This window comes from Paramacrobiotus metropolitanus, unplaced genomic scaffold (assembly GCF_019649055.1).
Source record: "Paramacrobiotus metropolitanus isolate TYO unplaced genomic scaffold, Prichtersi_v1.0 Parri_scaffold0000004, whole genome shotgun sequence".
Taxonomy (NCBI): Eukaryota; Metazoa; Tardigrada; class Eutardigrada; order Parachela; family Macrobiotidae; genus Paramacrobiotus; species Paramacrobiotus metropolitanus.
Window position 1 is genome coordinate 1,493,244 of NW_026570224.1, and position 11,100 is coordinate 1,504,343.

Consider the following 11,100-nt stretch of genomic DNA (forward strand, 5'->3'; position numbering starts at 1 on the left):
ATTGCATCAAAAATCCAAAGTCGCTTTGGCGCAGCATTTACAACTGCACGGTGCACAGTGCGCAGGAAGTTGTCATCGTACGGCGCACGGCGTTGAACGGCTGGGTCCTTCTGCTGAATGCTGATCTGCTCACGACTTCAGTAAAGTTCAGTTGATTTTGAAATCGTGGAACGATACGGATCTACATACCCGATTCTACTGTATGGCTTTTATATTCGCGATTTATTTATTCTGCTTGTTCAATGTGTGGACGCGTATTGAAGTACATTGAAGAAGGCCGACTTTGCGTGTTGATCGTGAAAACCTAAGTAGATAGCCTAGGATAGGTAAGCCGTCAGGGAGGGTTCACTATAATTTGGGCTGTTTCACTTTTCAGTGTTACTCACCTTCGTTACTGCTGGGTTTAAACCGATTCCCCTAGATTTTCGACCCCAATTATTTTAGGTTTATCAGTTGTTACTGCCGTTCTGACAGATAGACTGGACTAGACTGCTTTGCCTGTTTGACAGATGGTCTAGAAGTACGGTGGACCGTCACTGCTGGAGAACGGAATGGTTTGGCACTGCTTGTGCGGAGACTGGCTATCACTGGATCTGGTTTGCAACGGTAGCGCAGCACTGTTGGTCAACCAGACGCCTGACGGAGGTGCAGCCCAGGAAAAGTGGAATTTGTGGCCTTTGTTGATGGGCCTCGCCAGGCGCGTAAAGGAGCAGTCGCACTACCGGCTGTGCAACGCCTGGCACTCTGCTCGTCCACAACCTGGCGTTCAGCGCTCCCTTCTAGCGTCCCTTGGTCGTTGTGGTGCGACGGCCGTTACACGCTGGCAGTCGGCAGGATCGCGAGCGTGCCTGTACAGGCGTAGCCAGCTCTGGCCAGGCTGATTTTGAATGAACTGTTTTTCCGTTGGCTTATACGAACCATTATTCCTTTCCGACGGTGCACACCATTGCGTACCTTTATATTCAATCTTGTCACCCGTGGCTGCGCCATTGCAGTTGATTTATTTAACGGCGTTGCTGCTCCGTGTCTGTTTGATCCCGGCGAGTGAAGTGTGGTATTATTGACGATATTTATTTCCCGGAAAAAATGGTAGCGTGGCTTGGAGTCGCTCCCGTGGAGGATCAGCTCCCGGCTGGCCGCCATGGGGAGTCAGAAGGTTTAGCAAACGGTCAACCAGTGAGCAGCGCTGCTGCACCTATGATTGCGCCGATTCCTATCCCTTTGCCGAGGCCAGTAGCTGCGTCTTCGTTTGGTAAGTCTTCCTTAATTCAGCTACAATTTGTTGATAGAACATTTTCCTCTTAATAATGGTACTTTGTTGTTAGAATTCGTGTTTTTGAGCTGTTTGAGAAAGAAAGCTTGCAACGCTGTGCTGCCAGATTGTTATCATTTGAATAAGTGATTCGTAGAAAACAACTTAGTTGTAGCAAGTGTACTGTAGAGTGAAGTGATTTAGGGATTTAGGTGCAGTATGGAGTGTTATGGACTGATGGAGATATGTATCGCTCGTACCGTCCTTGATCCACTTAAACTTAAACACTCACACAAGCTGAAATCATATTTCTGTGATTTTTTTCTGTTTTCTGGTGGTGGTTTGCTAGTACATCAGTGTTGCTCATCTTTTGTGAGATTTTTTAGCCTAATAAAGCATAGAGTTGGTGATTCGGCGTAATTTTGGATAACTTATTTCCACTTTTCCTGTTTCGTGCTTATATCTGTTCTGCATCGTTATTGATTACGCACTTAATTCACCGATCACGCGCTAAGTCGTGTTCGTTTTACCGGTCTGGAATCGATTGCCCGCGAACAGGTTATTGGCGGAAGTGTATTTATCAGTCGAAGTAAATCTGATTCGTTGATATTTTGCGTCATGTTCGAATGTATTCAGAGTAAATTTTGTTTTTTGTGTAGCGGAAGCCATGAAAATGACGTGTGTATTATGGGTTGCTATTGATTTGCTTAGTGCGTATTGCGTAACGATTAAATCATCCGGGGATGTCTGGTATTGATAAGCAATGCTTCGACTATGATTAAGTATTTTAACAAAATGATTAAACTTTACAGATGGTGGTCCATTACCGGAAGTGAATTTTCGCAATGGCGGACGTATCAGACGGGACAGCGCTCTTCAAAAAAGCAGCGATGCAACCACGAATGGGGTAACGATTCAGGAATCGTCTGCGAAACCGCCAGCAGCTATAGAACCCAGTTCTTTCCCGCTCTCGTTCGTGCCCGGTCTCAGCAGTTCACCGGTGGTTCGTTATTTCCGACGCCGCAACGACAGTGCACGGGTCGGGGCAGCTGCTGACACTCGACAATCCGACGAAGAGAGCATCATTTCTACCGAATCGTCCACCATCTGCATTACACCGGACGGCATCATGGACAGCCACACAATCAATTCGCAGAACGTTTTGCCGGGCCGTCGAGTCGGCGAATTAGACTTGACCGTGCCGAAAGATAATTTGAGCGTAAGGGATATAGACTTAGAAGGAGGTGGAGTTGCGAATGAGTCTTTCAGCTGTGACGATGACGAAGGACCGCATCCGGTGCATATCGATGCCGGTCTGCCACCTGTGGATGTTGTCGAAGATGTTTGCACCGCGGCGAAAATGCCTAACGATATTCCGATAATTGATGCTCTGGTCGTCGAGGGCGTCCACATCGGCAAAGAGAAGCTGAAAGGGCTGGTGCTGCAGATTTTTATCCCATTCCTGCTAGCAGGCTTCGGTATGGTCGGTGCGGGTGTACTTTTGGATGCTGCATTGAAGTGGACAGTGTTTACGGAAATCAGTGAAATTGTGATTATGGTTCCGGCATTGCTGGGGTTAAAAGGTAACCTGGAGATGACGCTGGCATCCCGGCTGTCCACCCAAGTTAACATCGGGGGCTTCGATGTGCCGCGGCGCAAATGGAAAATTATTGGCTGCAATATGGCGTTGAACCAGGTGTTGGCCACGGGTGTAGGGTTTATGGCTTCCCTTTTCGCTGTGATTGTACACGCCATTAAGCACCACGGCCAGGTGGAGACTCAGAATGTCATCCTGATGTTGGGAACCGCCATGCTTTCAGCGTGTTCCACAAGCATCATTCAAGGTTATCGAGGAACGATTAATTGTTACCCCAACCCTTAGATAATTTCTTAAATTTATATTACAGACAGCATCATGATAGCGACCGTACTGTTTGCTAAGCGCTTCCGCTTGAATCCCGACAACATTGCTACACCGGTTGCAGGAACTATTGGAGATGTGCTGACGCTCAGCATCCTGGCTGGATTCAGTTACTTATTTTACAGTGCCTTTAGTAAGGAGTTTTCTGTTTGTTAAACTACATCTGCGTTAAATACATGTGTGGAATTTGCAGAGACATCTTATGCCATGCTTGGTCCGATTGTGGCCATATGTTGCCTGACTTGCCTGGCGATGTTGTGGGTATGGGTCGCGCGACAGGAATCCAGCACTCGCCATGTGCTGATTCACGGATGGGTGCCTGTCGTGGCTGCGATGCTGATTAGTAGTTGCGCAGGACTCATCATTGAGCAAGTTAACAGCACCAGCCTTGGCTATTTTAAAGGACTGTCTACATTTGTACCGCTCATTAACGGTAGGTATTTACTTTAATTTTACGGTGTAAGAAATATTAATAGCGTGCAGGTAATTTTGTTTTATGTGTACAGAGTACTTTTTTTGTTGTATCTGATTCGAGTAACAAACTTAATGAACTTCTGTCATAATGTATTGTATGTGATATTTGTGGTAATTTTGCACGTGGTTTTTGAATAGGTGTGGGTGGAAACATCGTGTCAGTGCAGGCTAGTCGGATTGCTACTTATTTGCATCTGGCATACACTCACCCGGGACATATACCGCCTGGTTATACGTACTTGTACTCACCTTGCCATTCCTTCTGTTCTCGCTCGAACGTTAACGCACGAACAGCCCGCTTGTTGCTGCTTATGGTAGTACCAGGCCATTTGATCTTCCTCTTCACAATCTCCTTTGTGCATACAGGATCCACCAGTATCTCACTGTCGCTGCGGTTTGCCGTTGTCTTTCTTGTTATGGCATTGATTCAAGTGGCTGTCCTTTTGTATGTTGCCGATATTCTGACTCATTTCGTTTGGATGAAAGGATTAGGTATGTAGTATGTAGTACTATGTACTATGTATGTCTTGCTGCTGGATAATCACAGTCGTCTTCAGATAGTTGCATGCGTAACAAGATACCGTTTACAGATCCCGATAGCCAAACTATTCCCTACCTCACAGCGTTGGGTGATCTCCTTGGAACGGGGCTTTTGGCTTTTGCATTCTGGTTAAAAGGCGACAGTGTTGGATCCTAACTCAAGTATTCGATTGGAAATTGCTTGATGGTTTTTCGGAAAAAAATTTGGCAATAAAGGATTTTGCACTGCTGGAGCGTTGGTAAAGGTGGATTTTATCCTGGATGATACTGCGTTGGACCGGATCAGTGGTTGCAGTCATTAATTTACGGCCAGGGAATATTTTTCAAACTAAATCCGTTCCTTCATGACAGCGTGATAATGGTGTACAGAGTACAGGACAATCGTTTTTATTACACTTATTTGATTTTTTGCTTTTTCTCTTCCAATTGTACAGATGTTCTTCATAGCGGAAGTACGCAAAGCTGTTCTTCACCTTAAAAGTCTTCGTAATCTGTCAGTTTTTAAGCGGCCCATTTTCAGTCATTTAAGTGTTAGATTTGCATCAGTTTTGAATTTTCTAGCTCTACGGTGGAAATCCACTACCAGCTAGCACTATCGCATAAATGATTGTTGACGGAAAAACATCTGGCACATTTCGTGAACCGCTCTGGACCTTGTGCTGTGCATAGTAATTTGTTGCGTCGATTGTATCCACCATATTTGTCATGAATTTCACCCATTGGAACTATTGAAAATTCCGACAAAGCTTCCTGGGGTAGACGACTTTGTAAGATAAATCTGTCAATTTCAAAATCGGTCGAGTTACAACTTACAGCACAATTCTTTTTCTAAAAGATGCGGCGATTCAGCAACGAAATTTCCATGATACAAATAACAACTGCACCCAAACAATTAACAACTCACCAACAGCAAAAGTCATACTTTACAGCAGTTCACACAATACCCAAAACATCAAACGCATAAATGCTTTACAATTTAAATTTTAAATTTCCGCTTGCACTGTAGAAGCACACATCAAATAGACTTCTTGCTCATCTTATCCCAAGCCGTACTGGCAAATTCGCAAATCTTGGTAGGCGCATTAGAAAGCATGGAGATACCACAAAGAACCCCTGCAGCCAAAGATATTTTAGTAGATGAAGTTAAAAAGTGATTAAACGAACTAGCTCACTACTTACACCTATTCCACGTCTCTCTGCAATCTATCTGAGGTGCTTTTACGTCCGGGAAAGGAATCTATCAAACAAAAAAAATTCAGACACAATAATAACTAAGCCAGTTTGATAGCGATTAGTAGCCGATTTAATACCGGTTCACGGTATGTAGTACCAGCGTATATGTAGTACTCGTATGTATATGTAAGCTCGCTGGTAGTACCATAGAAAAGGATAATCCTTTTCTATGGTAGTACTATGTATTTATGAATTTACCACTTGCAGTCATCTCTATCATCTATGTGACAATACTACAGTACATTCTAGCGGAAAAAATGGACACCAAAAATTAGTATGCGTACAAATACAGTAACTGCATTTCCAATTCCTTCAACAAAATATTTTTTAAATGGCCAAATGCATAATAATGTTAGCCAGATGACCCAAATGATGCCAAATCCATTATAATGTTTAATGTTCAGGTAGTTTTTGGCTCGCTAAGCACTTAAACCATACGCACAAGTCCGAAAAAATTTACAAACAGGCGAACAGCCAACTCAAACGACCGCAACTTCTCCTTTTATATAGCGGATTACTTAACAAGTAAGTCCTGGAATCTTACCTTGTCTGCGTAAGGCTTCAACTGAGGAACGACAGTGCCAATAAAAGAATCTTTAGCATCCTGGTATCCCGTCGTTGCAGCCTGGCTATCCTTCCAGATGCCATACCAAGATGTTGCTTCCAGTGCAGCAATAGCTACACCCACTTTAAGTGCTGTTCTGTAAAACAAGTCTATACTACCTTGAAGTTTAACTTTTGCAATAATTGAGTACGGTCAAACTAGTCATTAAATTTATGAAACATTAAAAATTTTACGGTAGACAGGACACATCAAATCAACTCTCAGTTTTACTGGCCATGCGGCCCATGCACTTACTTCGCAAGAGGTTTCATCATGGAATTTCACGGAACAAATAAATTCTATTATGGGACAAAAATAATGGTATATGTAGCTGTCGTTCTAAAAGTCAATCGGATGATTCTGGGATTTTCTTTGTACGCAGGAATCCGGTGGGGCGAGTCTCAGAGTCTGGGCACGTCAAAGGAGAAACACAGGGAACGGTTCACTAGTCACTAGCTCAGTAACGATAATCTCACACGCACTGACCGATACACAAGAATGGCTACGAAAACTTCGACCGGGCCAAACGAAGACTTACACTGATGCATGTACTAAAAACCTAACCGTCTGATAAAAGAAAGAAAGAAAGAAAGAAAGAAAGAAAGATGGCAAGGTTTTATAATTTATTGCGTATTTTTGGATCCCAAACCATAATCTGGGCCATGATAAACAATTACACCGCTTGCGGCCTTCAGCATCTTCTCACGTAACTTTCGGCAAATTAGAGATTGGTGCTAGCTTCAGGGTGAACGAAATGCTGATCTCCCCGGGTGGCAACACTAAAGTAACCAACAGCGTGAGAAACTGCGTTGTTAAATATACAGTCAGGGCAGATCTTGATACAGTTTATTTATTATTGTTTACGTTTTTTCATTTTTTGAAGTTATCCCTAAACCCTACGCGCTAGACACTTCTGCAATAATATTTACGTTCTTCTTCATGTGTTATTTGCAAAGACCGCAATTGTCTGCATAATGCATTTTTCTGGTAGTCTACGTAAAATATATCTCACGGCAAGCTCGCCAAAGATCATTCATCTTCTCCTGGACGCTGCGCCGAAGTTTACATTCCCTAGTGAGTCCACCGTCTGCAGTTGTTGTTTTAAAAGAGCGGTAACAGCGCGATAGACATCCATGTAAAACTCCCGATACATTAAATATGTCTTTTACTGCTTCAGCAGTTACACCTTGCGGCCCGAAAGTTCTATCGCTATCCCACCTGACCGTTAGGTTTCACAGCACCACGGGATCTGGAAAACACGGTACGTGTTGTATTTTATTGTTTTTGATTTTGCTGTTTGATTACTTTCTGTTGGACTAGTCACTAGCTCGATACAAACAATGCAACTGACCGTGCGGAAAATGTTTGGCTAGATGAAAAACAATCCGGGACAACATTCCTGTCTGCACGCGCTATCGTCGAGAATTCTCCCAAAGATCTTCAGCCATACTTGAGGCTTATTAGAGCCGACAAACCAGCTGGTAAGTACAATTTGTTTCTTTAGTAAAGTGGCGCAGAAGGTTTTTGTTTTGTAAAACTTTTGGTTCTATAAGTTGTGCATATATATCAGTTTATTTATATGTGATGGATTTGTTATTTTGCTCTTCATCGTGTTGGTTGAATACTGTTAATAAATAATGTTAGTAGGTACAGCTTTTTGTGGCACCGGTTGATCTAGCGTTTTTTTAGGCACATGGCTGCTTTATTGGCCTTGCGCTTGGAGCATTGCCCTCGCGGCTAATCCCGGTGGTCTACCGGATGTGAAAATGTTGACTTTGTTCGGTCTTGGAGCATTCTTAATGCGTGGTGCCGGATGTATTATTAATGACATGTGGGACAGGGATTTCGATAAAAAGGTTAAAATTTTTTACTCAGCTTGTTTATGAACGATTCTCCTTGAATATTTTTTGTGTTACCATATAATACCGTTTTGCGATTTTTTTGCAATAATGTCATCGAACATGAAACAAAGCGAGCGTTTCTGGAAAGGCGTCGACTGTGTTGGTTCTCTTGTTTACTACTTACACAAACCGCTTCTGACTTTGAATTGTTTACGTCAAGTACTAACATTATTGTTCCGCTGGGGTTTAATCCTGATCGTAGCAACAACAAATTCATATACAAGCGAAAACGTTTCTTAGAAAATTTTTAATTGGGTAATGTTTTTCTAGGTGGCCAGGACTCGTGAACGGCCTCTGGCGTCTGGAGAAATCCAGTTTTTACCGGCATTAATATGGTTAGGAGGTCAACTCGGTCTTTCACTCGCTGTTCTGTCCCAGTTCAACTGGTTTAGGTACTGAAGCTTTATCACATTTTCCTGCACTTCAACACATTCTTTTCTGGTCTTTTTTAGTATTATACTTGGAGCGTCCTCTTTGGGAATTGTTGTTACTTATCCGCTTTTCAAACGGTTCACGTTTTATCCACAGCTGGCTTTAGGTAACCCTGCTGCGGTTTGTGGTTATGCAAAAAGCCACATTTTTCTTCTGTAATTAAATTTTAGTTATTAGAACGCGGTAGACAGTGTTTACTTCGTACAGGTCTGGCATTCAACTGGGGAGCATTATTAGGATACGCAGCTGTCCGTGGTTATATCGATCCGTATTCCGTGGTGCCGTTATATCTTGCTGGTGTTTGTTGGACTATGGTTTACGATACAATTTATGCTCATCAGGTAAAGGCATACTTCCTACGAAAAATGATTTCCGCATTTTTTAAGTTTCTGTCATAAAAATGTTATCACCACGAAATATTGTGGATTATTGGGGACTGGCTTAAAGGGTTTTAAGAACTGATAACGAACACTGAGAAAATACTCAAGTTGACAATGTTAGAAAATCGAACTAATCGTGGACCGTAGTTGCATCATATACTTTTAGATTGATAAATTTCTTCTGTTGATGAAGCTCCACAGCTCTGTTTGAAACTAACAAACATCGTCTTCTCCATTAGGTCTCACTGTAAATATTTTCTTTGTCAGGATAAAGTGGACGACGCTCTGATAGGCATCCGATCAACGGCATTGAAATTTGGTGAACGAACACCGCTTATATTGTGGGAGTTCAGTGCAGCGATGCTGTTTTCCCTGGGTGTCAGCGGCTATATGGCCGGTCTGGCCTGGCCATATTTCATGGGTTTGGTCGGTGCAGCTGGACATTTGACATATCAGTCATTTGGTTTGAAAATGGATGATCCCGCTGACTGTTGGGAGAAGTTTAAATCCAATCATTATTTGGGTGCGCTCATTTTCTTGAGCATCGTAGCCGGGAATCTCTTGCGTTCTCAAGATAGCGAAAAGGAAAGACAAGAATGGAGAAAGGCGGTTGCTCGAAATTTTCCTTGGCGCAACAGTGAAAGCTGATATGAAACATGATGCACCTATTCCGTTTAGTTGTGATAAGCTGTACGCCTTTATTAAAACAAACTACTTCTGTGCCGTTTGAAAATGAAAAAATTTCAGGTATTTCAAAGAAATTGCTTTCAGGTTAACAATTACATTCGCCAGCTTGGCGTGTGCCGTGAAATATAGGCGCAAGACGAATTTGCGTAGGAACGATACGTTACGATTGAGCAGCACATGGTGTTACATGTACTCCGTACTTCAGTATACAGAAAAGAATCTAGAGGTCGGTGATTATGTAATTATTTTGACTGGCCTGTTGCTATTTTAGGAAGACGCCATGCTGCAATGTTTTATTTCTAATGGTAAACTATCGGTGGGTCATTGTGATGTACTTATCGCTTCAAATAAACTGGCCAACATGTGACGACCGAACAATCGCACGCAAATTCGACATCATCGCGGATGTAAAAGTAAATTATTTTATCAAGTGTGCTAAAACCCGATGAAATTTTGTGATCAGAATGCGAATCGAAGCTAACGACCCTAATTCATACTGCCAAAGCGGACGTCTACGTATACGATAGCGTCACACTTACGTAGTGTGGTATCCTTTATTGCACCCGGCGCATCTATAGGTCACGTTGGAAATTTGTTTTTTTGATCGCGTATTGTACATGAATAACTATGCTCACGACACATGTCATAAAATGCTAATACGATGTCCTCTAGTGTCGAGCAGCAGCAGTCATTTATGACTGTATACTGAATGATATTTTTAGCCACTAGGCATCGTTCATAAGGTTATTATAAGCGAGCAGATTGCCGGTATAGTTGAGTGGCGACTTCGTCGCTATTGTTGTGTAAATAAGGTATATGGTTTGCGCGGTGATAGTGCGGCATGAGATGAGGATGATTTACCGAATGTCACTAAATCACTCAAGGAGCAAATTCTCTGATAGACCTCAGCGAAAATAGTTGTTGTTAGTCCGACCTTTACTGATTAATATTCTATTGACCATACACGGCCCCAGGTGTTGACTGTCAGATCGTTCTACAAGTTATAAACCGTCTATAACTGCGCATAATTACTCTACGCAAAGGACACGCTTACTGCTGTTTGGGGCGCTGTAAAACTTTATACCTGCAAGCGAGCATTGTAACATATTTTAGTAATTTGTTATTTTACTTTTGATTCCTGATAAGTGCTACAAGCAGGTATTTTTAGAATGCAAACTCACGTAATTGCACTGCATAATATTGTATTGTCCGCGTATGCCGATATACTTCTATATCCTTGTAGTAAATTGTATTACCACTCCGCAACTTCGGAAAACATTGTACAACTTTTCTCAATAAATTTTTTTGTGACAGCCGATATTTTTTCCTTAAAACATTTTGGCATACTGCTGTTCATAAGGGCCACAGTACGATTATTCATTATTGGATACGTATTTAAAGCAAACTATCAACTAGGGTACATGATACTCCACTGCTCGACACGAGTTTTGTTTCAGTTACCTTTATTCGAGTATTGTTATCTACCTCGTCTGGATTTTTGTATTTGTTGTTTTAGATAAAAACTATTTTGTAATCGTGGAATTTTGCGAAATGTAAGGCAAAACTGCTAACTTACGTAAATTAGTAAATTAGAACAACAGCAGAGTGGTTGTTGGTGTGCTTATGTATGAGTAAAAGTACCTTTCCGATCTAAAATTTAACAAACTTGTTCTGCA

The 11,100-nt window shown here is 42.2% G+C and overlaps 3 protein-coding genes across 5 annotated transcripts; 2 read left to right on the plus strand and 1 right to left on the minus strand.

Moving 5' to 3' along the window:
* Positions 1-132: 132 nt before the first annotated feature.
* Positions 133-4,809, plus strand: LOC129600430 (solute carrier family 41 member 1-like). The gene is made up of 7 exons (XM_055498935.1): positions 133-326; positions 510-1,252; positions 2,065-3,096; positions 3,160-3,306; positions 3,367-3,606; positions 3,786-4,139; positions 4,238-4,809. Exons 2-7 carry the CDS (start codon positions 1,087-1,089, stop codon positions 4,342-4,344), a joined length of 2,046 nt encoding a protein of 681 aa, XP_055354910.1. The 5' UTR covers positions 133-326; positions 510-1,086; the 3' UTR covers positions 4,345-4,809.
* A 164-nt stretch (positions 4,810-4,973) lies between these two features.
* Positions 4,974-6,665, minus strand: LOC129602836 (uncharacterized). Its single transcript, XM_055501999.1, has 4 exons — positions 6,280-6,665; positions 5,965-6,121; positions 5,367-5,424; positions 4,974-5,300 (listed from the first exon to the last, which is right to left on the minus strand). The coding sequence occupies exons 1-4, from the start codon at positions 6,297-6,299 to the stop codon at positions 5,203-5,205; spliced, it is 333 nt and encodes a 110-aa protein (XP_055357974.1). The 5' UTR covers positions 6,300-6,665; the 3' UTR covers positions 4,974-5,202.
* A 218-nt stretch (positions 6,666-6,883) lies between these two features.
* On the plus strand, positions 6,884-9,775 carry LOC129601598 (4-hydroxybenzoate polyprenyltransferase, mitochondrial-like). Of its 3 annotated transcripts, XM_055500453.1 has the most exons (9): positions 6,884-7,098; positions 7,202-7,285; positions 7,398-7,505; positions 7,714-7,880; positions 8,196-8,317; positions 8,378-8,463; positions 8,565-8,698; positions 9,005-9,427; positions 9,509-9,775. In XM_055500453.1, exons 1-8 carry the CDS (start codon positions 6,999-7,001, stop codon positions 9,383-9,385), a joined length of 1,182 nt encoding a protein of 393 aa, XP_055356428.1. In that variant the 5' UTR covers positions 6,884-6,998; the 3' UTR covers positions 9,386-9,427; positions 9,509-9,775. The 3 variants fall into 3 exon arrangements, with proteins under 3 accessions (XP_055356428.1, XP_055356418.1, XP_055356437.1); XM_055500443.1 differs by lacking the exon at positions 9,509-9,775 and having other exon boundaries at positions 9,005-9,498; XM_055500462.1 differs by lacking the exon at positions 9,509-9,775 and having other exon boundaries at positions 7,205-7,285; positions 9,005-9,498.
* The last annotated feature ends 1,325 nt before the right edge of the window (positions 9,776-11,100 follow it).